At 46.7% G+C, this 25,160-nt stretch overlaps 1 protein-coding gene across 10 annotated transcripts in view; it reads right to left on the minus strand.

Moving 5' to 3' along the window:
- Window positions 1-25,160, minus strand: part of adam22 (ADAM metallopeptidase domain 22) — a 588,297-nt gene that overhangs the window by 493,942 nt on the left and 69,195 nt on the right. For all 10 annotated transcript variants that reach the window (XM_072508619.1, XM_072508628.1, XM_072508623.1 and 7 more), the window contains exon 4: window positions 11,522-11,588. In XM_072508619.1, the coding sequence (XP_072364720.1) occupies window positions 11,522-11,588 (67 nt within the window). The remainder of the gene's footprint in view (window positions 1-11,521; window positions 11,589-25,160) is intronic.

Raw genomic sequence — 25,160 nt, forward strand, 5'->3', positions numbered from 1 at the left:
CTCTGTTTCATTTTGGGGCCTCAGCGGGGAACGTCCTGCCGAGGCTGCACTTATTCCCATTTCCTGCATGGAGGAGCTCCGCTCGCCAATGCTGGAAGAGATCGGGGTCATATTTAAATGGTGCCTCGATCTCCAAACCCTCCCCCATGCCTCAACTCACTGATAACGGGGTTCAGCGAGCCCCCCCCACACCCCACGTAATAAGGGCAGGGCATCCCTGGCACGGGACCTTGGGACTGCCAGACCGGCACCCTGGTAGTGCCCTTATCAGACATGCAGTGCCATCTGGGCATGCTGGCAGTGGCACATGGCATCCAGGTGGCATTTCCAGGGTGCGCAGGTGGTAATGCCAGGGTGCCATCAGGTGTGACAGGGTACCACCCTGTCCAGAGCCCACCACCCAGGGGCCCCTGATACCCTTGGAAACCACCCCCTCCTCCATTGTGCTGGTACGCCTGGTCCCCATTTGTGAAGACCTGTACTAACCAGCACTCACTCAGAATCTCCGAGGCATGAGGCTTAGATTCTGCACCTTGGTAACTCCGGCGAGGGCAAGTGCATATTAAAGTGCTGCTTATGCAGTACTTTAATGTGCAGATTAGCCAAATCTGGATCCCGCTCATCACAACGTCTTGCAAGATCCCATTAGATCTCGCAAGGCATGGCCATGCAAGTAAATCTCGCGAGAGGCCTCTTGGGAGATTTACCGGCCACGTCGCACCCCGAATCAGGCAAGACGCTGCCGTTAGATTGCATTCTGTATTACACATCACCCGATCCTGGCTGGAATTCAACTACCCAAGTCCCCTTCCTCCAGATGGACTGAAATGTGACCCAAGTCTCAGAATGAAGTTTATAGTGAAGTCTCACATCTTTCCCAACATGGTGGGTTATTGATATGCTTGGCGAGATTTTACTTAGCTGACCAACAGGGAGCAGGTCAGTCACAAAGTCATGTGGAATTCTGCAATTTGGGGTTACCCCACATGATGTTGTCACCAATCAGTTTTTCACCTGGAGGCCAGTTTCACTGGGAGATGTTCAGTCTAACTCATTAATGTATACAACAAACAACAAGGCCCCCAACACTAAGACCTGTGGGGTGTCACTGGAAGCTGTTTTCCATTCGCAAAGATATCCATCGACCATGACCATTCCACAAGATCTGTTTCCTGATCCTTCTGCCATGTGGGACCTTGTTAAATGCCTTTCTGAAATCCATGTAAACAATATCCACTGCACCAATCCTCATAAATCCTCCTTGTATTTTTCCTCAGAAAAGTTCTATTAAGTTACTCAGAAAAGATCTTCCCCTAACAAAACCATGCTGACTATCCCTGATCAATCAGTTCCTTTCTAAGTGACAGCTTATGCTGGCCCTTACAGGCGGTGGCATAGTGGTATTGTCACTGAACTAGTAAATCAGAGACCCAGAGTAATGCCGTCACTGCAGATGGTGACATTTGAATTCAATAAAATTCGGGAATTTAAAAAGTTTAATGATGAGCATGAAATCATTTTTGATTGTTGTAATAACCCATCTGGTTCACTAATGTCCTTTAGAGAAGGAAACCTGCTGGCCTTACCTGGTCTGGCCTACATGTGACTCTGGACCCACAGCCTGTGATACCCATGTCCCATGAACGAATAAAAAAAAAGAAAGAATTATTTTCACTGAAGTCAGACTGACCAGAGCTGCTCCTGACATGTTCTCTGTCGTCCTCAATGGACCAGGGTTGATTCACTGGCTAGATGACAATGGTAGATATGCTGACTCATGAGTTACAGATGTGGTTCAATACAACTCTGTTGTTGCTAATGGTCCACAATGCCTCATGGGTGCCCAGCTTTGATTTTCTGAATCCGTCCCATTTAAGCATGGTGGTGGTGCCACACAACACAAGTGGGGCAGGTGCCGAACTCTGCTGTCTGTGCCCATGTCCATCAATCCTGCCACCCACTGTGGTCGCTGAAACGTGCGGCTATCAGCGCCTCCCATGCTTATTGGCCCAGCCAGCATCCCGTTGCCGTCCATCCCCCATGTCCCGTGCATCCCCCCCCCCCCCACACACACACACACACACACACACACCAACCCCTCATTTGGAAACAATAGTATTCTGTTGTGGACTGAGCTGTTGTGTAGAAGTTTAGATGTTATGGCAATTCAAAGGAAGCACTGAAAGGGGAGTTGGAAAGCCTGGACGCAGATGCTTGCTAAAACAGTCAAGAGGAAGCCTTGTTTGAAAGGATAATTGAAAACCTGTAGGCATTTCCTTGAGGAAAACAGCTGAGGGAAAGCATCGTTTGAAAGAAGATTTTAAAGCGTGTCTTTTTGAGAGTGGAGTTTGGAAATCCCTGTCTGACAATCAACTGGGGGGAAATTGAGGAGAATTCCACAGAGGATTGATTGAGTGGCATCTATCTCGGCGTTTAAGAGTGGGTTGTTGTCTGACCACTGTCAGCACGTTTACTGAGGTCATTATAGGTAAGACATGTTTTGTATGCTGCGTTATCCTTAAAATCTGTGAAAATTTATAAAGATGAGTGGGAGTGAAGGTGTATTGTATTATAGTCAAGCTTTTCATGTTTAATAAATGTTTTCTGTCGTTAAAGGCCAATTGGTCACCCAGTGACTCTGTTCCTCTACGTTTTCTAAAAAAGTAAAAGTTACATTCTTTTGAGCAAGTGTTCCAGTCTGGAATCTTCCTGTCCTATTATAACATCAACTGGTACTAAAAAGTCTGGAATTTATTTTTTATCCCTCATTTTTTGGAGACATCGTAATTCTTCATGTACTCCATTCCAGCACAAAAAGTGTTGAAATGCCTCTTGTTATATAGCATGCTTTTATATCGTGTACATCTTGAATTTATTAAACAATGGTTTCTGTGCAGCCACGAATGCGACATGTATTTTAACATCAGTCAGCAGTATCAAGTGAATCTACTGTGTATTACTGTACTCTGAGCTTGCGCAATGCATGTGATGACTCATACAGAAAACATCACTGCAGGAGAAACCTTGGGAGACACAGATAATACCATTCTCATTTGTATATGTAAACTAAAAACTGCCTTATTCAGTGTGGTTTTTCTGCTTCCTATGCAATCCTTTCTCATCCTGCTGACAATAGATAATTAAGCCTCATGCACTGCTTTAGTCCCTGCCCACTGCCACTGGCACCACCACCAGCAAACAAGCTGAGCACTGAACAGCAGGTTACTTGATTTTAGTGACCAATATAATTGCTGCAAAAGAAATCCGCTGCTGAATGTTGGCAGCCAGCAGCAGCAGACGTATGTATGTACCAACCAGTTGGATTCCTGAGAAAGATGTGATTTAGCTGATACAAATTGGCTGTCAGGCTGACCAGGAAACATTGGTCTGGAATCCTAACATTCAAAGCAGTGATGGTTACATTGCTCACAATTATCTTGAAGATGTTCCTTATGTTACTGTATGCTAGAAACAGATTCAGCTACTCATCATGTTCTATTTGTGAATATAATTAAAAGGAGATATGTAAAATCCATTTCATAGAATCCCTACAGTGCAGAAGGAGGCCATTCGACCCATAGAGTCTGCACTGACCGTCCGAAAGAGCACTCTACCTAAGCCCACTCCCCCACCCTATCCCCATAACCCTGCACATTGATCGTAACCAACTCGCCTAACCTGGACACTAAGGGGTATTTTAGCATGGCCAATCCACCTAGCCTGCACATCTTTGGACTGTGGGAGGAAACCAGAGCACCAGGAGGAAATCCACGCAGACAAGGGGAGAACATACAAACTCCACACAGACAGCCACCCAAGACCAGAATCAAACCCGGGTCCCTGGCACTGCTAACCACTTTGCCACCATTCTTAAAATTGAATTCAGATTTTGCCATCTGCCATGGTGGGATTTGAACCCAGGTCATGAGCATTGTCATGGGTCTCTGGATTACACCACTGCCTCCCCTCTCCAGAAGACTGGATGAGGGAATGTGCTAAAGCATCAATCAATCTCTTCTGGTACCTGAGTTTTATTCTGGTTTAAACTGAGGACAGAAAAATGTTGGCCTGGATTTTCCAGCCCTGCCCGTCAGTGGGATCCTCCGGTCCCGCCAAAGATGATCTACCCCATGGTGGGTTCCCTGGTGGCGTGACAGATGAGCCTCACAAAGTGAGACATTTGTGGGACTGGATGCTCCTGTTGGCAGCCTACGGCGATCTGCCTCCGTCGGAAAACACCCTGTGTGATTGGCTGGAAAATCCGGCTTGTCACCTTCTCACTGTAGGCTGTAAGGGTCAAATGAGCTTTAAGCAACTTCTCTCTGGATTCTAATTGAGAGAGCTACCCCACAAACGAGTCAAGCAACACCTGACATAATCATATTCACTGAATCATAGCTGACAACCAATGTCCCTGAGTATTTGATCACGCTTCATGTCCTTTTCTAACAAGCAGTGTTGGCACAGTGGTACATAATCGAGAGGGTGTTGCTCTGGGAGTCCTCACCATTGACTCCAGGCTTCATGAAGTCTCATGGCATTAGGTCAAACGTGGGCTAGGAAACCTCCTGCTGATTACTACCTACCAACATCCCTCAACTGATAAATGAGAGCTTCTCTATGTTAATAATAATAACCTTTATTTGTGTCATTAGTAAGCTTACATTAACACTGTGAAAATGCCCTAGTGTAAGTGAGTCTGGTACAAGGCATGGAGGATGATGACAGCCCGCTCTGCGATGGGCTCCGAGCTGCACATCGTTCGACAGTGTCTGACCTATGGCCACATCAAGACTCTCCACCTGGGTGGACCCTGCATGCGGCCTAGACACTGCATCTCATGGCCCTGTCGTATGGCTGGGGGCGGGTTGGTGTGGGAGAACCGTTGGGGGGCGCACGTCACACTCACCGGAGCTCAACATTCCATCGCAGCACCCCGCACCCACCCTCACACGTATCGGACAGAGTACAGAGGCAGTGTACATAGGTGTGAAAGGTGTTTAATAACGGACGTCCTGTACATGTGCCCTAGACCATTTAACTATTCTGTGCCCTGCATCCGTGCCAACTTAATCAGTGTCTACTTTTCTGGCCTTATGGGCCCTATTACTACGTCTAGGTGTTCCTCCAGATGATACAGCAGAACTGGAGGCGGACTCCTGCCCTGCGACTAGGGTCTCCTTTGGCGGCCGTTTCCTGGGGCGGCCCAGCCTGTGATGGGCCCGGCTGCACCCGGATCTGGACTTCCTGGGGAAGGTAAAAACACGTTCATGGGGTGTGTTATTAGTGGCGGTGCACAATAGTGACCGGATGGAGTGTAGAGCGTCAGGGAGGACCTCCTGCCAGCGAGAGGCTGGGAGTTTCCTGGACCGTAGGGCCAGCTGGACGCCCCTCCAAACCGTCCCATTCTCCCGTTCTACTTGCCCGTTTCCCCGGGGGTTGTGTCTGGTCGTCCTGATGGAGGCGATACCCCTGTTGAGCAGGAACTGACGCAGCTCATCGCTCATGAATGAGGATCCCCTGTCACTGTGGATGTAGGCGGGGAAACTGAACAGAGCGAAGATGGTGCTGAGGGCCTTGATAACGGTGGCAGACGTCATATCGGGGCATGGGATGGCGAAGGGGAATCTGGAGTACTCATCGACCACACGGAAGCCTTCACCAGGCGCGCATGGTCTGGCCGGTAGAAGTGCGGCTTGCACTCTGCACAGACCTGGCAGTCCCTGGTGACTGTCCTTACTTCCTCGACCGAGTAGGGCAGATTGCGAGCTTTGACCAGATGGTACAATCGAGTGACCCCCGGGTGACAAAGGCTGTTGTGTAGGGCCCGGAGTTGGTCCACTTGTGCGCTGGCACATGTACCTCGGGAGAGGGCGTCTGGGAGCTTGTTGGGTTTACCATGGCAATACAAAATCTCGTAATTATAGGTGGAGAGCTCGATTCTCCACCGCAAGATTTTATCATTTTTGATCTTGCCCCTCTGTGTGTTATTGAACATGAAAGGCTACCGACCGTTGGTCCGTAAGGAGAGTGAATCTCTTACCGGCGAGGTAATGCCTCCAATGCCACACAGCTTCAACAATAGCTTGGGCCTCCTTTTCGACGGCTGAGTGTCGAATTTCAGAGGCATGAAGGGTGCGGGAAAAGAATGCCACAGGTCTGCCTGCCTGGTTTAGAGTGGCGGCAAGGGCGACGTCTGAAGCGTCGCTTTCTACTTGGAAAGGCAGTGACTCGTCCACTGCGCGCATCCCGGCTTTGGGATGTCTGCTCTGATGCGGGCAAAAGCGTGTTGTGCCTCGGCCGCGAGGGGGAATAGGGTGGACTGAATGAGTGGGCGGGCCTTGTCCGCATAGTTTGGGACCCACTGGGCGTAGTAGGAAAAGAACCCCAGGCAGCATTTGAGGGCCTTGGGGCTGTGGGGGAGGGGAAGCTCCATGAGGGGGCGCATGCGGTCGGGGTCGGGCCCGAGAAGTCCGTTTTGGACTACATAGCTGAGAATGGCTAACCAGGTCGTGCTGAACACACACTTCTCTTTGTCAGAGATCAGGTTGAGAAGAGTGGCAGTGCGGAGGAATTTATCGAGGTTGGCATTGTGGTCCTGCTGGTCATGGTCGCAGATGGTGACATTATCTAAGTATGGAAAGGTGGCCCGCAAACCGTACTGGTTGCCCATTCGGTCCATCTCCCTTTGGAAGACCGAGACCCCATTTGTGACGCCGAAAGGGACCCTAAGGAAGTGGTAGAGGCGACCGTCCACCTCGAAGGCCGTGTATGGCCGGTCCGACTTCTGGATGGGAAGCTGGTGGTAGGCGGATTTCAGATACTGCGTACAGCCAGACCGGTACTGCGCAATCTGATTGACCATATCAGATATGCGTGGGAGGGGGTACGCGTCGAGCTGCGTGTACCGATTGATGGTCTGGCTGTAGTCCACGACCATCCTGTGTTTCTCCCCAGTTTAAACCACTACCACTTGGGCTCTCCAGGGGCTGTTGCTGGCCTCGATAATACCCTCCTTAAGCAGCCACTGGACTTCGGACCTGATGAAGGTCTTGTCCTGGGTGCTGTACCGTCTGCTCCTGGTGGCAACGGGCTTGCAATCCGGAGTTAGATTAGCAAAAAGGGAGGGGGGAATCGACCTTGAGGGTCGCAAGGCCGCAAACGGTAAGGTGGCGTAAGGGCCCGCCGAATTTGAGGGTGAGGCTCTGGAGATTGCACTGGAAGTCCAGGCCCAACAGGAGTGCAGCGCAGAGACGAGGAAGGACACAGAGGCGGAAGTTACTAAATTCTACACCCTGGACCGTGAGGGTGACTGTACAGAAGCCTCGAATCGGGACGGAGTTGGATCTGGAGGCTAGGGAGATCCTTTGATTGGCAGGATGGATCGCGAGGGAGCAGCGCCTTACCATATCTGGGTGTACGAAGCTTTCGGTGCTCCCGGAGTCCAGCAAGCACGAGGTCGCGTGGCCGCTGATTTTCACCGTCGTCGACGCGGTGGGCATGTTGTGCAGGCGAGATTGGTCCAGCGTCATCGAAGCGAGCTGCGGTTAGCCGTTGGATGCTTCGGGTGGCGAGCGTGTGCGCTTCCGATCTCGGGATGTCCGGAGACCCTGTGGGGGACAAGATGGTGGCACCCATGGTACGCACATTGCGGGGTCGGGACAAGATGGCGGCGCCCATGGGGCGCACGTGGCCGAAGGGGGACAAGGTGGCGGCACCCATTGGTCGCACATAGCCTTGGGAGGAGAAGATGGCGGCTCCCATTGTGGGTCTGGCGTAGGTAGGGGGCGATAGCGGGCACGATCGCAGCGACTGCGCGGGCCTGGCACACAGCCGCGAAGTGGCCCTTTTTACTGCAGGATTTACAAACGGCAGTGCAGGCCGGGCAGTTTTGGCGGGGGTGCTTCTGCTGACCGCAGAAGTAGCAGTGGGGACCCCCGGGGTGCGTGGATCGGTGTGTGGCGCAGGCGTATTGGGAAGGCAGGGCCCCAGCTGAGGAGGTCGTCGGCGGGGTCCAGGAGGGGTAGGAAGGGGTAGGAGGGGTGGGCAGCACGGCGGGAGGGGTAAGATTGCACATTACGGGATGCGACCATCATGGAGAGCGCCAAGGTTTTCGTCTCCGCCAGTTCGAGCGTGGCCCCTTCCAGTAATCGTTCTCGGATGCGGTCCGACGCAATCCCTGTAACAAAAGCATCACGCATGAGGAAGTTTGTGTGTTCGGCGGCCGTAACGGCCGGACAGTCACAGTCCCGGATGAGTGGAATCAGGGCATGCCAGAAGTCTTCGATTGGCTCACCAGGTAGTTGCGAGCGGGTGGTGAGTACATGCCTGGCGAAGAGCGTGTTCGCCTTCTGCATGTAGTGTTCTTTAAGGAGTTCCATTGTTTTTGTGTAATTCGTGGCGTCTTGGATCAACGGGAGTACTCAGTCTGGTGTACAGGATGTTTATCTTCTGAGCCTCCGTTGGCACGGGGTCCGCAGCATTGATGTAGGCCTCAAAACATGCAAGCCAGTGAGTAAAGTTTTTTCTGGCGTCGGGCGAGTGCGGATCCAGCTGTAGGCGATCGGGCTTAATTGTGATATCCATTCTGTGGAAAAATCTGACTGTAATAAATTGATGCGCAATCAATTGCACAAAGACGCAGATTGGGTACAACTGTGGCTTTATTAGAGTCAGATGCGTGGCCTCCTGCTGCAGCTGGCGAAATGGCAGGGCACTGGAAATCATGCATATTTATACAGTTCTTAGTGGGCGGAGCCTGCCGGCAGGGGCTACCGGCGAACCTGTAGTGCAGGTCCTACCTTACATCCCCTAATACAGTGGTTCACCACACAGGAATAATAAAATAGTAACAAAGCAGCATTACTCAGCCCTTAGCCCTGATTCCTGAAACCTTCTGGCGTTTGGTTCTGTGCCTCTATTTCAGCTTCACATGGATAATGGGGAGATTGTCCTGGATCTACTTCCAAGTGCATTGCCAGCACTGAAATCATAGGATTATAGAATGGTTACATCAAAGGAGAAGGCAAGATCAATTTAGCTAGACCCAATACCCTGCCTTTTTCCAAAGCCCTGCAATTTGTTTCCTTCACATAATAATTCAATTCGGTTTTGAAACCACAATTGAATCTACTCCTCCACCCTTTCAGGCAGTGCATTCTGGATCGTAACCACTCACTACTTTTCAAAAAAGAGGTTTTTCTTACATTGCCTCTAGTTTTTTGCGAATCACTTAAAGGTTGCGTCCTCTGCTTCACGAAGCTTCGGCCAATTGAAACGGTTTCTCTCTACCTATTCTGATCTGATAGAGATGTTCAAAATCATGAGGGGTCTCCTCTGAACCTTCGTTCCTCCAAAGAAAACACCTCCAACTATCCAATGAATATGAATTACAAGACTCAGACAAGTCATTCCTCCTTGACCCCAGGCCGAAATAACCCCAGAATCCAAGAATAAACAAGGAGCCTACATTACTCCCCTTGCAAGCAATCATGCCAAAAGACTGAGGGCGCGATCTAACCAAATGGGAACAGGGTCCTCCAACCAGCGCTTTTTGCCAGGTTTTTCCCAATGCTCGCAGTGCCGAGAAACACCACGCAATCTACCAGGACTCTGGGGCGTCATTCTCCGACCCCCCAGCGGGTCGGAGAATGGCTGTTGTCCGCCGTGAATCCCGCCGCTGCCAGTTGCCGGAGATTGGGCGGGGGCGGGAATCGGGCCGCGCCGGTTGGCCGAAGTCCCGCCGAGAAATTGCCTGTCCCACCGGTGTAAATTAAAGTAGGTATTTACCGGCGGGACAAGGCGGCGTGGGCGGGCTCCGGGGTCCTGGGGGGGGCGCGGGGCGATCTGACCCCGGGGGGTGCCTCCACGGTGGCCTGGCCCGCGATCAGGGCCCACCGATCCGCGGGCGGGCCTGTGCCGTGGGGGCACTCTTTCCCTTCCGCCTCCGCCACGGTCTCCACCATGGCGGAGGCGGAAGAGACTCTCCCCACTGCGCATGCGCGGGAAACTGTCAGCGGCCGCTGACGCTCCCGCGCATGCGCCGCCCCGAATGTCATTTCCGCGCCAGCTGGCGGGGCAACAAACGCCTTTTCCGCCAGCTGGCAGGGCGGAAATCCCTCCGGCGTCGGCCTAGCCCCTCAATGTTGGGGCTCGGCCCCCAAAGATGCGGAGCATTCCGCACCTTTGGGCCGGCGCGATGCCCGTCTGATTGGCGCCGTTTTGGGCGCCAGTCGGCGGACATCGCGCCGTTGGTGGAGAATTTCGCCCCTGGTTCTTAATCGGGGCCTCGGCGGGGAAAACGTGCAAAGGCCACACTTACTTCCATTTCCTGCGCTAAGGAGCTTTGCTCGCCGGAACCTCCCAGTGGAGGAAGAGATCGGGATACCATTTAAAAATTATGTCCCGATCTCTCAACCACTCCCCTTCCTCCCACGCAACCCCCGAATGCCCTCAAAGCCCTAACTCACCTACAATGGGGTCCTCAGGCCCCCAGCTTTCCAACATACGCACACAGGGCACCCTCAGGCCCGAACCCCGTTGCGGTAGAAATGCCAGTTTGGCACCTTGACAGTGCCCTGCCAGCTGGCAGTGCCACCTGGGCACCTTAGCATATGGCACTGCCAGGATGCCAAGGTGGCACCAGCAATGCCAGGGTGCCAGCCTGCCCAGAGGGCAATCACCTGGGGGCCTCCAATCCCCTGGGAGACCCCCATGAGTGCCATTCCATCTGGTCCCCGTTAGTGGAGACCAGCACTGAACTGCGCTCGCCCGAGGTCTCCAAAGAACAAAGAATAAAGAAAAGTACAGCACAGGAACAGGCCCTTCGGCCCTCCAGTCCTGCGCTATATATCATTGCTCCCAGATTACTGTACAATCATAAGGCCACTAACTTCATAAAATGTCTATGTAAAAGTATACTTTTTTAAAATATGTGCATGAATGTGCAATTAAATGTACAATGGCTTCTTAAAATACACCAACGTACACTTAAATGGTTGCTTATAACTATATTAATGTGTATTTGCGGCCGGTTTAGTTCACTAGGTGAGACAGCTCATTCGTGATGTAGGATGCAGAGCAAAACCAGCAGCGTGGGTTCAATTCCCATATCGACTGAGGTTATTCATGAAGGCCCACCTTCTCAACCTTGCCCCTCGCTTGGAGGTGTGGTGATCCTCAGGTTAAATCACCACCAGTCAGCTCTCCACCTCAAAAGGGGAAAGCAGCCAATGGTCATCTGAGAGTCTGACAGCTTTACACTTGCACATATATTGTCTTCATAAATATAGATGTGAATGTACTTTTAAAAATGGATTAAAGATATTTCAAAACAAAATATACCAGTGGTGACTGCTGAATCTGTTCAACTTTGTTCCATTTTTTAAAGTATTTATCTATGATAAGGTAAATAGTCTGTCACTATTCTCAAAAATATATGGGAGTAAAATCCAACACCATTATATGAAAAATCTGAATTCTGGAGCTTACCACAAGAAAAAGAATTTAATGTCAAACTTACCCTAGACTGTACAGATGTTCCACTTGCATCAACAGTGTCTTCCACATATTGGGAAGAGAGCAGGTCACTAGGAGTTAAGAAAAGTAAACAAATTAGTAAAAAGTAAAAGACTAATTATCGTTCGGATGAAGGATTTAATATTAATGATATTCACTGACAAACTGGTATTTTCATTACCTCAAGGGATTATATGCAACACTCCAATACTCAGGTAACATTTGTGCTAAGTGCAGAAATGTGCAACATTTGTTGCGAAATGTTGCAGCAGCCCAAAGGGCCTACTCTGAATATGGTCATCCTATTAACAATTTTAACTCGTGTGATGATGGGTGGAGTGCGGAGAGGGAGATTAAAATAGGACCATATTTCAGGTGAAAGGTGCTCCATGTGGTGGTTAAAATGGCTTCTGCCGAAAGTCTTTGTTTCAACCAAGATGACCTCAGCGATCCAACACCAAATAAAGTGTGAGTTGTGATACACCATCAATAATAGACGACGAGTGATAAACGTAACGGAGGCTTTAATACACTAAACAGCAAGCCTCCTGCCTCTGGACCCGAACTGGGTCCGGAGGCGGAGACTTGCCACTTTTATATAGAAGCCTGAGGGGAGGAGCCACAGGCGGAGCCAACCTGGACAAACCCAGGCATGTACAACACAGCACAGTGAATATAATACAATGAACACAATAACGTGGTTTACCACAAGTTGCAGCTGAGATGTAGTAGTCAATAGATGTTCAATGATTTGCAGAATTATGAACGACCGAACAACGTTCCTGCCCAATATGTCATCAGAGTGTGAACCTCTAGGCAAATTCACTGCAAAGGATGCTCAAGAGTACTGGGGCACAGAACAAGAAGCAACTTTTACTCACATAAAAGAACTGGTGACAACAGTGTTAGTGCTGAGATAGAACCATAAAAACATAGGAAATAGAAGCAGAAGTAGGCCATTCTGCCCCTCAAGCCTGCTTTACCACTCAACTCGATCATGGTTGATCTTCTACCTAGCGCCATTTTTCCGCACTATCCTCATATCCCTTGATATCTTTAATAAATTAAAAATCTATCGATCTCCATCTTGAACATACTCAATGACTCAGCCTGCACAGCCCTCCGGTATAGAAAATTCCAAAGATTCACCACCCCAACTGAAAAAATTCCTCTTCATCTCCAATCAGAAATGGCCTACTCTCATTCTGAGACTCTGCCCTCTGCACCTCGACACTCCAACCAGGGGAAACATCCTTCCTGCATCTACCCAATTGAGTCCGATAAGAATTTTGTATGTTTCAAAGAGGTCACCTCTTATTCTTCTAAATGCAAGGGAATACAGACCCCCAGCTCCTCAACCTCTCCTCGTAGGACAATCTCGTCATTACAGCAATCAGTTTAGCGAACCTTCATTGCACTCCCTCGATGAAACAAATAACCTTCCTTTGGTGAAGGCAGGTTTGATAAGAGCATTCAAAACGGAAATAGACAGTTATCTGAAAGGGAAGAGTATGAAGGATTATAAGGGTAAGGCACTAAGTGAATTGCTTATTTGGGAAGCTGGTACAGACGGGATGGGCCGAATGGCCTCCTTCTGCGCTGCAACAATTCTGTAATTGTGCAAAATATCTCCAGTGTGATCTTCCATTTCTGTAAATGTATTGTGTGATGACTAGTTTGAGTTCCAGGGGGAAGAGGGACAACAGAAGCAATCAACATTATAAGATTAATGAGTGAATGCAGTTTAGAGTTTGGACAGGAAGTATATGTTCCTTTGGTGGATTTTGAGAAAGCCATCAATCAGATTGACTGGATTAAGGTCTCTTGCCAAAAGACATTGGAGTGGACTGGAGAGATAGACCACTCGTAATTTATCCGTACATGGACAAACAACAAGTGAGTCGCCAACAGTGAGTCAGGACCATGAGCAGCATTTTATGGTCCCACTCCAGTGGTTTTGTAGGAAGACATTGTCTGCAAAATTTATCGCATGGCCTCCATCAGTCGACTTAAAATCCCCCATGATAACTGCTGTACCATTTCTACATGCATCAGTTATTTCTTTGTTTGTTGCCCGCCACACCATAATGTTACTATTTGGTGGCCTATAGACTACTCCTATCAGTGACTTTTTCGCCTTACTATTCCTAATTTCCATCCAAATGCATTCAACCTTATGCTCCATAGCACCAGTGTCATCCCTCACTACTGCCCGGATGTCATCCTTAAATAACAGAGCTACACCACCTCCCTTACCATCCATTCTGTCCTTCCGAATAGTTTGATACCCTTGGTTATTTAACTCCCAGTCATGACCATCCTTTAACCATGTTTCGGTAACGGCCACTAAATCATAGTCATTCACGATGATTTGCGCCATCAACTCACTTACCTTATTCCGAATACTACGAGCATTCAGGTCAAGAATCCTTATGTTGGTTTTTATACCTCCATTTTGAATCTTAACACCTCTATCAGTAATTTCTCCTGAGTTTTTTTTTCCTTTTAACTTTTCTCCTAATTTTCCTTATCGTTGGACCTATATCATCATGTAATAACTTGCTGCTTTGCTTTCCATTTATGCTTTTACTTCCCGTTTTATTCCTTTTAGTATTACTGGGTCTATTCACTGAGCTCTCCTCAGTCACTGCACTCTGTACTGTGGCCCTTTTTGATTTTTGACTATGGCTTCTCTGCCTTAGACTTTCCCCCTTACTGCCTTTTGTTTCTGTCCCCGTTTTACTTTCCTCCGACTTCCTGCATCGGTTCCCATCCCCCTGCCACATTAGTTTAAACCCTCCCCAACAGCACTAGAAACCCCATCCCTCCACCCCCCGCCCCCACCCCCAGGACATTGGTTCCAGTCCTGCCCAGTGGTAGAATGTCTGGTTTGTACTGGTCCCACCTCCCCCAGAACCGGTTCCAATGCCCCAGAAATATTGATAGAAATTGGCTTTTGTAGTTAGCTATAGATGATATAGATAAAAGGTTTAATTAAGAACTCTTTGAAGAATAATTAACTGAAAATTAATATTAAGCATTCATTCAGTGCAACTATAACTGGGAATTAATCAGATAAGATTTTCACATTATGCAAGTTGTTTGAGACTTGTTGGAGAATCCAAGGCCAGTGACGTCAACTAGCCAAAAGGCTTCATTGTATTATAAAAATGCAGTTGCTTTTACAAGACTGGACAGTCCCATTCGTTTTCATAGTAATACACAGTCTAAGGTCATAATGCCCTGATAATGCCCAGGTGTCGATAAATCGTAAAATTGGCAAGCGATAGTATGAAAAAAATCACCAACATATTTAAATACATATCTCTCTTAAAATTGATAGACAGGCACTTCGGTCGAATTGAGTGAATTATAAATTAGTTAAGCCAATCACAGCTCTAAAGAAGGTGAGACTTTAAGATAATAATCTCCTTAAAAATCATTTGTCGGGATGGAAAAATCCATTCCAGAATCGATCTATCTATTTCTGAAACCTATTTTCTTCGCTTGCTTTAGCTAAATCACCATCTTCCTTTTGTTTAAATCATTAAGTCATTTTTATATTGTGTATCATGACTTGAAGAAATTACCACAATCTGTAATTGTATTTTAAACTCAACTACTGTATTCGCTAAAGACAATCAATCTGACCTAAGTTTGTATTGCAACCAAAGTTTACCAGTAGACCCTAAAGCTGACAAATAAAGTTCAACAAAACTTTGCCAAAAAGCACAGCCTGGATCTGTTATTTGGGAACTAAGAAGGGATAACGCATATCCAGGGTTCCAAATATACACAGAGATCCATCAAATATGAAACCCTCCCTCTCACACCATCTCTCGAGCCACATATTCATCCTTTCTATCCTGACATTCCTACTCTGACTAGCTCGTGGCACTGGTAGCAATCCTGAGATTATTACCTTTGAGGTCCTACTTTTTAGTTTAACTCCTAACTCCCTGAATTCAGCTTGTAAGACCTCATCCTGTTTTTTTACCTATATCGTTGGTGGCTATATGCACCACGACAGCTGGCTGTTCACCCTCCCCCCCAGGATGTCCTGCAGCCGCTCCAAGACATCCTTGACCCTTGCACCAGGGTGGCAACATACCATCCTGGAGTCTTGATTGTGTCCGCAGAACCACCTGTCTATTCCCCTTACGATTGAGTCCCCTATCACTACAGCCCTGCCATTCTTCTTCCTGCCCTCCTGCGCAGCAGAGCCAGCCACGGTGCCATGAAACTGGCTGCTGCTGTCTTCCCTTGGTGAGCCATCTCCCTCAACAGTATCCAAAACGGTATATCTGTTTTTCAGGGAGCTTACCGCAGGGGACACCTGCACTGCCTTCCTACTCTTGCTCTGTCTTTTGGTCACCCATTTTCTATCTTCCTCAGTAATTTTCACCTGCAGTGTGACCAACTCAGCGAGCATGCTATCCATGACGTCCTTAGCATCGCGAATGCTCCAAAGCGCGTCACCCACAGCTCCAGAGCGTCAAGTGATCTAACTCGAGCTGCAGCTGGACGCACGTCTTGCACGTGAAGGAGTCAGGAACACCGGAAAGGTCCCTGAACTCCCACATCGCCCACGCGGAGCATGGCATGGGTCTGAGTTCTCCTGACATGTCTTAACCCCTAAATTAACATATAAGATTTGTTTGTCAACAACCAGAACAAAAACAAGTTGATTTTATGTGATGCCTTTGATGAGAGATAAGTAATTGAGACTGCAGGAAATTATTGTGCAAGATGTATTTATTATGTAATTCTAACAAAGGCTGAGATTTTCCTGCATTTTCTCTTTTGGTTTCAGATTCCAGCATCAGCAGTAATTTGCTTCAGAAATGATTAGTGCAGAGGAGCTTTCACACCAACAGTTCTGCCATCTCTTAGCTTGACAAGAGAAGACACTCTGCAGGCCACAAAATTTACCATAACAGGCAGCTAAAGGATTACATGATGTAACATTGGACAAGCTGGGGTTGGGTCAGGCAAAAAGCACTCTGGCTAAGATCAAGTGCAGCATCTGCTCGACCTTTTGACTAAGATCAGGTATGTCTCTCTTGTGGGGACCATGAATTGGATTCAATTTGAATTGTTTTTTGGAGCAGACAAGGAGCTGGATTAGGGATTTGCCCCTGACCACACTCTGAGCTCTGGCTTTGTAACTCTGAAAAAGAAGTAAAAGTAAAAGCACCGCTTCAGTATTCTAAAGATAAAACCCTTTTTGGTTAGTCTACTAGGCCACACAGATATATAGGCTATTCTTTAACGGTTACAAAATAATTGGATAAGAACCACAATGACCAACTTAACCCAGGTGTGGAGTTCATCCACTGAGATTGGGTATCGGGAATTCAAGTGTACAAGTGCCATAGTTTTCCATCTATTAATTTTAATTACCGCTATAAAAAGCACCAGCACATGCAAGCCTCCATTTAGTAGTCACCTCTTTCTCACTGTGACTCCCAAAATAACTAATTCTCTCTACATTTTCAGCAGCAGATACACGGATTTTCTTTTCCTAAGCTTCCCACACTCAAGGCTTTCTCCACTGTATGCTACAATGTAGCCTAAAATAATTTATCAATACTGCAATATACAAGTTATAGTTGCATCGTACAAAAATGAATTAATTAAACTCAAAATTCTTTCATCTCTGCAAATGATATTGGTAACAATCTGATATGATTTCATATTCAGATCATCCATTTTCTGCTTGCATCTCCAGGGATACAAAGAACATTTGAATACAGGCTGAACTTTTCAGAAAGGTGGCTTTGAAGAGAGTTATTCGAAGTAGCTAACATCTTCAGAATACAAATGAGCTCTGACCTGACACATAACAAAATGGAAAATAATGTCTGAGCTACATGTTGTAATTTAGTCTATTTTGAATTCTGTACCAAATTAATTGTAGGGCAATTTTATTGTTATTGCTTTACACTATTGTAGCATGAAAACGATTTCCTAACCCCACAAAACGGGGTTCTAAAGATGCTGAGGTGTATTATTTCTTCCCACTGGTGGAGGGATCAAGAGCTAGAGGGCACAGATTTAAGATAATTAGCAAAAGAAGCAATGGAGGCATGTGGGGGAACTTTTTCCACACAGTGAGTGATAAAGATCTGGAATGCACTGGCTGAGGGTGTGGTGGAGGCAAGTTCAACTCAACCATTCAAGGGGGAACTGGATTATTATATGGAAAGGTAGAATATACAGGGTTACGGGGAGAAGTGGGTCAATGGCGCTAGGGAAATTGGTCATTTGGAAAGCCAGTGTAGACACAACAGGCCAAATGCCCTTCTTAGTGTGCTGCAATGATTCTGTGATTCTACAATCCATTATTGACCAGTATTTTCACTTTTACTCTTATGTTTATATGCATTAGCCATTAAATCTTATTGGTTTTATCAAATTAGTTGAACATAGCTACCCTATTTAAATCATTGAAACTTAGGAATAAATGAGCTTCCTGAACAGCACATAAAACCACAGTAGATTTCTAGTGATGACATTTTATTAGTGAATTGCACTGTTTATTATATCATGGGAAATGAATAAATAATGGTAGCTTTCCATCTCATAAGATGATAGCTTGACTCTTAAGCATCACCTGGTGTGACTCAGGAGCTCCTCTTGGACATGGCGGGATCTCATGCAATTCCTGCAGGGGAAAACAGTGGGCTGAGAAGGTGCACAAATCACTTGCCATCCTTTTCTCTAGACCCTCTTCTCAGCCAAATAAGCACCTTCCGCTCACCTCTTCCACACAGGCAGCCTCCAAAGGCCATGGCTGCTAGCGACTGTCTTCCAGTTTTCAGCGTCAATGTCTGCCATCTTAAATCTCACTTTACAGGTATCCTTCCAAAGAAGGTATGGGTGTCGTGATCCAGTGACCAGTTCATTGTGCAGAAGGTTTTTGAGTGGACAGGCGTCATCCATCTGATGACGTCCAAAGATGTGCAGGTTAGGTGGATTGGCCATGATAAATTGCCCTTTGTGTCCAAAATTGCCCTTAGTGTTGGGTGGGGTTACTAGGTTATGGGGATTGGGTGGAGGTGCTGACCTTGGGTAGGGTGCTCTTTCCAAGAGCCGGTGCAGTCTCGATGGGCCGAATGGCCTCCTTCTGCACTGTAAATTCTATGTAAATTCTATCTATATGAACATGACTGTGCCAGAGCAGACATCAGTGGTTTTGAAATGAGTACAAGGTAACGCAATTAAAACACTCTGGTACATCCGAGTTGGTGACCTTATCCTGTCAAAAGATGCTAAAGATGTGTCTGAGACAGTGAAGGCGGAAACTGTTCAGCCTTTTCTCTTGCCTAACATATGTTGTTTCTTTTCATTCATTCACAGGATGGGGGCATCACTGGCTGGGCCAGCAATTATTGCCCATCCCTAATTGCCCTTGAGAAGGTAGCTGTGAGTCGTTGCCTTGAACTTCCATGGGGTATAGGTACACCCACAAAGGGAATTCCAGGTACAGCAATGTATTCCCAAGACAGGATGGTGTGTGGCTTGGAGCTGGTGATGTTCCCATGCATCTGCTGAAATGAAAATGAAATGAAATCTGCTGCCCTCAGTGGTGGATTTCCACTTTGTGGAGCCTCGCACTGAACTTAATTTCTGGACCCTCTCAATGGTGGCTGCTGACCCCGACTGGCTGGCTCACCTTGTGGCTTTCGCCGGGCACCTCACACCTCCTCAGCCCCCCTCCTGGCCTGCCCTCAGCCCAATGAGTTGAATTGCCCCTCGCCTGCTCCCTTCGCTGCTCACCAGCTGCTGATCTGTCTGGTTGGCTCACCAGCTCATGGCTTTTGCCTGGCCCCAGCACCTCACGCGTCACCTTGCTGTTGCTGGCTACCCTGCCCTCCTCAGCTCTGGTCGAGTCATCCCTCATCTGCTCTTCATCTACTCGATGACTGCTGACCGGCTGGTCTACCTTGTTTCATGGCTTTTGCCTGGCGTCTCGTCCCACCTTTGCTGGCTGGCCTGCCCTCAACCTGCTGGCTGCGCATTTTATTACAGAAGTAGCGCACTGGATCTTCTGCCTCTTCCGCCCTCGCCTCTCATTCCTCACGTGCTGCTTCAACATTTGAACCAGTCTGTTTTCCCGCTCTATGGGAGTCTGATGATGCTCTGCATTGCCTGCGTTTAGGCTCATTTGTTTTTGTTGAATCTATCAGCAAATGCAGAGTTATCATGCTCTGATTGGGTGCCAACAGACACCGACCGGTACAGGGCTCCACCATTGGTTGGGACCCTGTGTCTAGGCGCAGTGTGTTTCATTGTAAATCCGCCTCTGGCTGTCCCTGTCCTCCCCGCAGGTCATTTGTTTGGAATATGCAATCAACTTGGTGAGCTGCTGAAATGCATCTTGTTGATAATCTTGTGAAAAATCTTATATATTGCTGTCACTGTGCATCAGTGGTGGAGAGAGTGAAAGTTGAAGGTGATGGATGGGGTGTCAATCAGATATCACAGTAGGTGTAGAACTTCTTGGCTACTGGTAGAGTGGAGAATATTCCATTGCACTCCTGTAGATGGTGGACAGCTTTGGAGAGTTTATCCAGGAGGCTTTTTTTACAGCCAGCCTGAAACTGCTGCATTGTCACCTGATGGTAGGGCACAAATGAATACCCGGCCCCACCATTTAATTACCCATGCCCATTGCTGGCCTTTTAAATTTTAAACGCACTTGTGTGCCCGCAGGCTCCTGGCACGCAAATGTAAGCGGCACACACATCTGTTCCGCCATCTGAACCCAAGTTCCATTTATCAAATTTTCCCCGCTCCGTGCAAAAGAACAGAAACAAGAGAAGCAAGAAAAATATTGAGAAATTGGCTCTTTAACTGCAATACTACCAAAGGTACACGCTGACAGTCCAGGATAGCGGTTAGATAACTAAACGCTCTTATTGGAATAAAAACTGTGAAACCGCATGAACATCTAAAATGTCTCACCTGGGCCTATTGTTGATGTAATCAACTGCAAACTATTGTGCATTTTTAACCTACCAGAAAATTAAATGCGATGTCGCACCACAAATCGCAGTTTATTTCTCCAATTGGCTATGCCCCTTATACACGGAGTAATAAAAATCTATCTTAGTATACTGGTCTGGAGTGTGGTCTATGATTCGGTGTTGCTTTGCATGCATGGAAAGAAACAGTTTTTGTTTGATCCAACCATGTTCAATACTCGACCTGAACTTGGTAATTGAAGCAAGGCTTGAAAGGATTAGAAAACTGCTATAGGCCAAGGACCCCCATTACATAATCCACGCTTTTAAGTGATTTCATTAGGTTTGTGTACAAAATTCACCGGAATCGATCCAGGGGCCTAAGAGGTTTACAAAATTGATCAATAGTTTTGTGCTGTAAAACAGAATTGATTGTTCCAGTATCAAAACAGTGGCAGTTAATTTTGTTCTGATTAAGCATTATTTAGAATTAGATTTCATTCTTGTTGAGAACTTTCAGCAAAACTACATTGGTCAGTGTTCATTTGAACTTCCTCTCAAGTTTCCCCAAGCAACACATATCCATACATCAACCCAAGGATAGAATCTGAATCCTTGCCCACCAGTAGAGGGCACTGGAAAATTATGGACACTGCCTCCTACAGTAATATGCATGTACACATAAATGTGTATAGTTATCAATCAATGTATATAGTTATTGGTATGACCTCCAACCAGCAGATGGCGATAGAGATCTACCATGTGACTCTGAGAGAATCCGCGGTTGGTAGTAAGTCGTACTAGAGGACAGTCACACTAGAAGTAGTTCCAGGAGAATTCACTGAATTCAATTATTAGTCTCCATTTGTATTATAGTTCGTTAGTCATCTTTCCACATGTTCATCTTGTTAATAAACTATCTAACTGGTCAAAGAAATAGATGTTCCGTGTAGATCTTTACCATGGGGCGGCACGGTGGTTGGCACTGCTGCCTCACAGCACCGAGGACCCGGATTCGAATCCTGGCCCTGGGTCACTATCCTTGTGGAATTTGTACATTCTCCCCATGTCTGCTTGGGTGTCACCCCCACAACCCAAAGATGTGCAGGGTAGGTGGATTGGCCACGCTAATTTGCGCCTTAATTGGAAAAAAATAATTGGGTACTCTAAATTCTTTCAAAAAGTAGATCTATACCACAGCCATATACTGAACATAACACCTACAATTTTTCAAAAGAATGTGGATCCACATACCTCCAGCCCAAGGGCTTAGAAAGTCAATCTTCACTATGAACTCACTATATTGAAGACTCATGGCAAAATATCCTACTCAAATCCGCCTTTTTACAGGATTTCAAAATCGTAATATTGCTTGTTGTTCTGTCATTTTTATCCGACAACCTTCAGATGTTTGAAATGCCATCTTAGCATTCTTTTTATTCAACCATGTATGGAGTATCCCTGGTGAAGAAGATGTTGATCAGCTGTCTTCTTTAACCGTTGCAATCCATCTAGTATACGTACACTCACAGTGCTGTTTGGAAGGGAGTTTCAAGATTTGGAGCCTACGATAGTGAAGGAATGGCATTAGAGTGCCAAGTAAGAATTATGCAAGACTTGGCGCGATACTTGCACGTAGTTCCTATGCCTCCAGAGCCCTTTATCTTCTAGGTGGGAGAAGCCATGAGTTTGGAAGATGGGTTGAAGGTGGCTTGGTGAGTTACTGCAGTGCATCTTGTAGATGGTACACACTGCTGCCACTGTGCGTCGGTGGTGGAGGGAGTGGATGTTGAAAGTGGTGGGTGGGGTGCAAATCAAATGGACTGCTTTGTCCTGAATGGTGTCAAGCTTCTTTCATGCTGTTGGAGCTGCACTCATTAAGGAAGGTTTTGAGTACTCCATCACACTTTTGGTTTGTGCCTTGTAAATGGTGGACAGGCTTTGGGGAGTCAGTAGGCTAGTTACTTACTGCAGAATCCCCAGCCTCTGATCTGCTCATATAGCCACAATGTTTGTGTATGGCTGGTTTAGTTGAGTTTCTGCCAGGAACTCCCAGGATGTTGACAATGAAGACTGCAGAAATGGTAATGCCATTGAAATCAAGAGGAGATAGTTAGATTCTCTCTTGTTGGAGAGGTCATTGCCCAGCACTTGTGTTGTGCAAATTTTACTTGCCACTTATCAGCTCAAGCTTGAAAGGTGCCCAGGTCTTGCTGCATTTGGGCATGGACTGGTTCAGGATCTGATCTGTTGCGATGGGTACTGAAAACTGCAATCATCAGTGAACACCACCATTTCTGACTGTTTCATTAATAATGTTCTAATTGCCTTGGCTTCTCTTCTATGCTTGTCAACTTTAGTGATGATGTGGAGATGCCGGCGTTGGACTGGGGTGAGCACAGTACGAAGTCTTACAACACCATGTCACATTACATTCATCCCCCACCATCTGGCCTGCGAAATCCTACCAACTGTCCTGGCTTGGTACAATTCACACCTCTTTAACCTGGGGTTACCCCATCTCTGGATCTGTAAAGATTTAATCACCTGCTAATGGTCGCATTCCAAGCATTGTTTGGCATCTTTGAATTTGTCTATATATGTGTTTCTGGAACATACCTCTTCATTCACCTGAGGAAGGAGCAGCGCTCCGAAAGCTAGTGACATCGAAACAAACCTGTTGGACTTTAACCTGGTGTTGTAAGACTTCGTACTGAACTTTAGTGATGTCCATCACTGTGGGCCTTGCCTTTCATTTCAGTTTTATGATTTTTTTAAGTGCCTCAGTACAGACACAAAATTGAAAATTTACTAAAGGTTTCAACGCATTTATGAACATCGACGGATGTTTTATCAGCTAACTGCAAAATATCTTGCTGCACAATCAACTCATAAAATTTGCTACAGTTTTTAAAATTCATCTACAGGATGTGGGTGTCGCTGGTTAGGCCAGCATTTAATGCCCATTCTTCAAGTGTAGTCCACCCACTGTGCTGTTAGGGAGGGAATTCCAGGATTTTCCCGACTGGTGAGAAAAATCTCTCTCCATCCATCCTATAACGTCCGTTTAGAATCTTGTGCGTTTCAATGCGACCACTTCTCATTCTTCTAAACTCCAGAGAATGTTGCCCCAATTTACTTAGCCGCTCATCTCTTTTTGCAAGGGCCACAAAGAAACCAAACTGTGTTTGGTCAAAACAAAAACTTACATTATTTTACAACTACTATTATATACAGCTCCAATAGTTCGCTGTCAGGTCTTCTCTAGTTGGTGCCTTACTAGTCGACTCTATTTATACATACCCAGACATTGTTAAGAGCCCCCCGTTCCCTTATCGGGGGAAGCTCATATTCTGCAAGATCCATGGGGTAGTTAATCATCTTACCTCGTAAGACCCATGTGGGTTATAATGCCTCTCATATCAGGGAACAATTTAATGAACCTTCGCTGCACCCCCTCCAATTCAAATATATCTCTTCTTAAACGTGGAGACCAAAACTGCACACAGTATTCAAGATGTGGTCTCACCAAAGCCCTATACAATTGTAGCAGGATTTCTTTATTCCTTTACTACAATCCCCTTGCAATAAAGGCCGGCATACCACTTGCTGACATTTTTCAGTGCTGACACAATTCTGCCGATGGTGACATTTGGAATTGATATACTAGCATTGGAAGCTGTACAGTAAAGGTTAACTGAATTGGTCTCTGCGAAGAGGGAATCGTCCTATGATGAGAGGCTGAGTAAATTCAGCTTCAATCCTCTGGAGTTTAGAAGGATGAGAGGTGATCTCATTGAAACATACAAGATCCTGAAGGACCTTGATAGGCCTAATTTACTCAGCTTCGTCATGCACATTCTGGTTTGTCAGTTAGCTCATGTAAATGTTTCTGACAGGATACCAGATGGTATTCTTACTGCTTGAAGATACCCATTGTGTACAGTCTGTTTGGATCAGTGCATGGCTCTCTTAGTAGCTGCATCAATCTTTGCTCCAGTACACTACCGCTGCCAAACGCCCTTTTTATCACAAGCTTTGCGAGATTGGTGAAAAGCTGGGCATTTCCTTGGTGCTTGCAGAAGTCAACACCTCCCATTTGTCGTGCTCAGTTTTAGTGTTCTTGTGAGTATGTCAACAATTCGAGTTGCAAGCATTGTCGACCTGCGAGGATCACTTCACACTTAACATACATTGTTGAGTACCTCTTCAATGCTATGCGTTTTGGGCTTGTCTATCAGATCTTTCTGGAGTGCTACTACAGGAGTGGATGTGATTAGTGACTCAACAGTTCCGTCTGCAAGCTTTGCGCTAGAAAAATCATACTACTTACCCTTTTCTCTCCATCTGTTGACAAAGCGGTCTATAGATTCTTAGGGTGCTGTCGAAATGACACGTACTCTTGTTGATGAATAAAGATGTTTAACCTGATTTGGAACCGGTCTACCAATGTTCTTCATATCTTTTGGGGCTCCTTTAGCTCTGCTGCTGTTAATCTGACATGTTCAGCATGCTGTAGACTTTCATTCCCAATTGCTAGGTGAATTTTTATGGCTTTTGTGTTTGGTTCAGACACACATGAATCAAGGAACCAGCTCTGTACACAGTTAAAACATTTTGAATTTGGTTAGTAGACCAGTCAACCCCCCGTCCAGGCTGATCACGTGGAATGTG

This window comes from Scyliorhinus torazame, chromosome 6 (genome assembly GCF_047496885.1).
Source record: "Scyliorhinus torazame isolate Kashiwa2021f chromosome 6, sScyTor2.1, whole genome shotgun sequence".
NCBI lineage: Eukaryota > Metazoa > Chordata > Chondrichthyes > Carcharhiniformes > Scyliorhinidae > Scyliorhinus > Scyliorhinus torazame.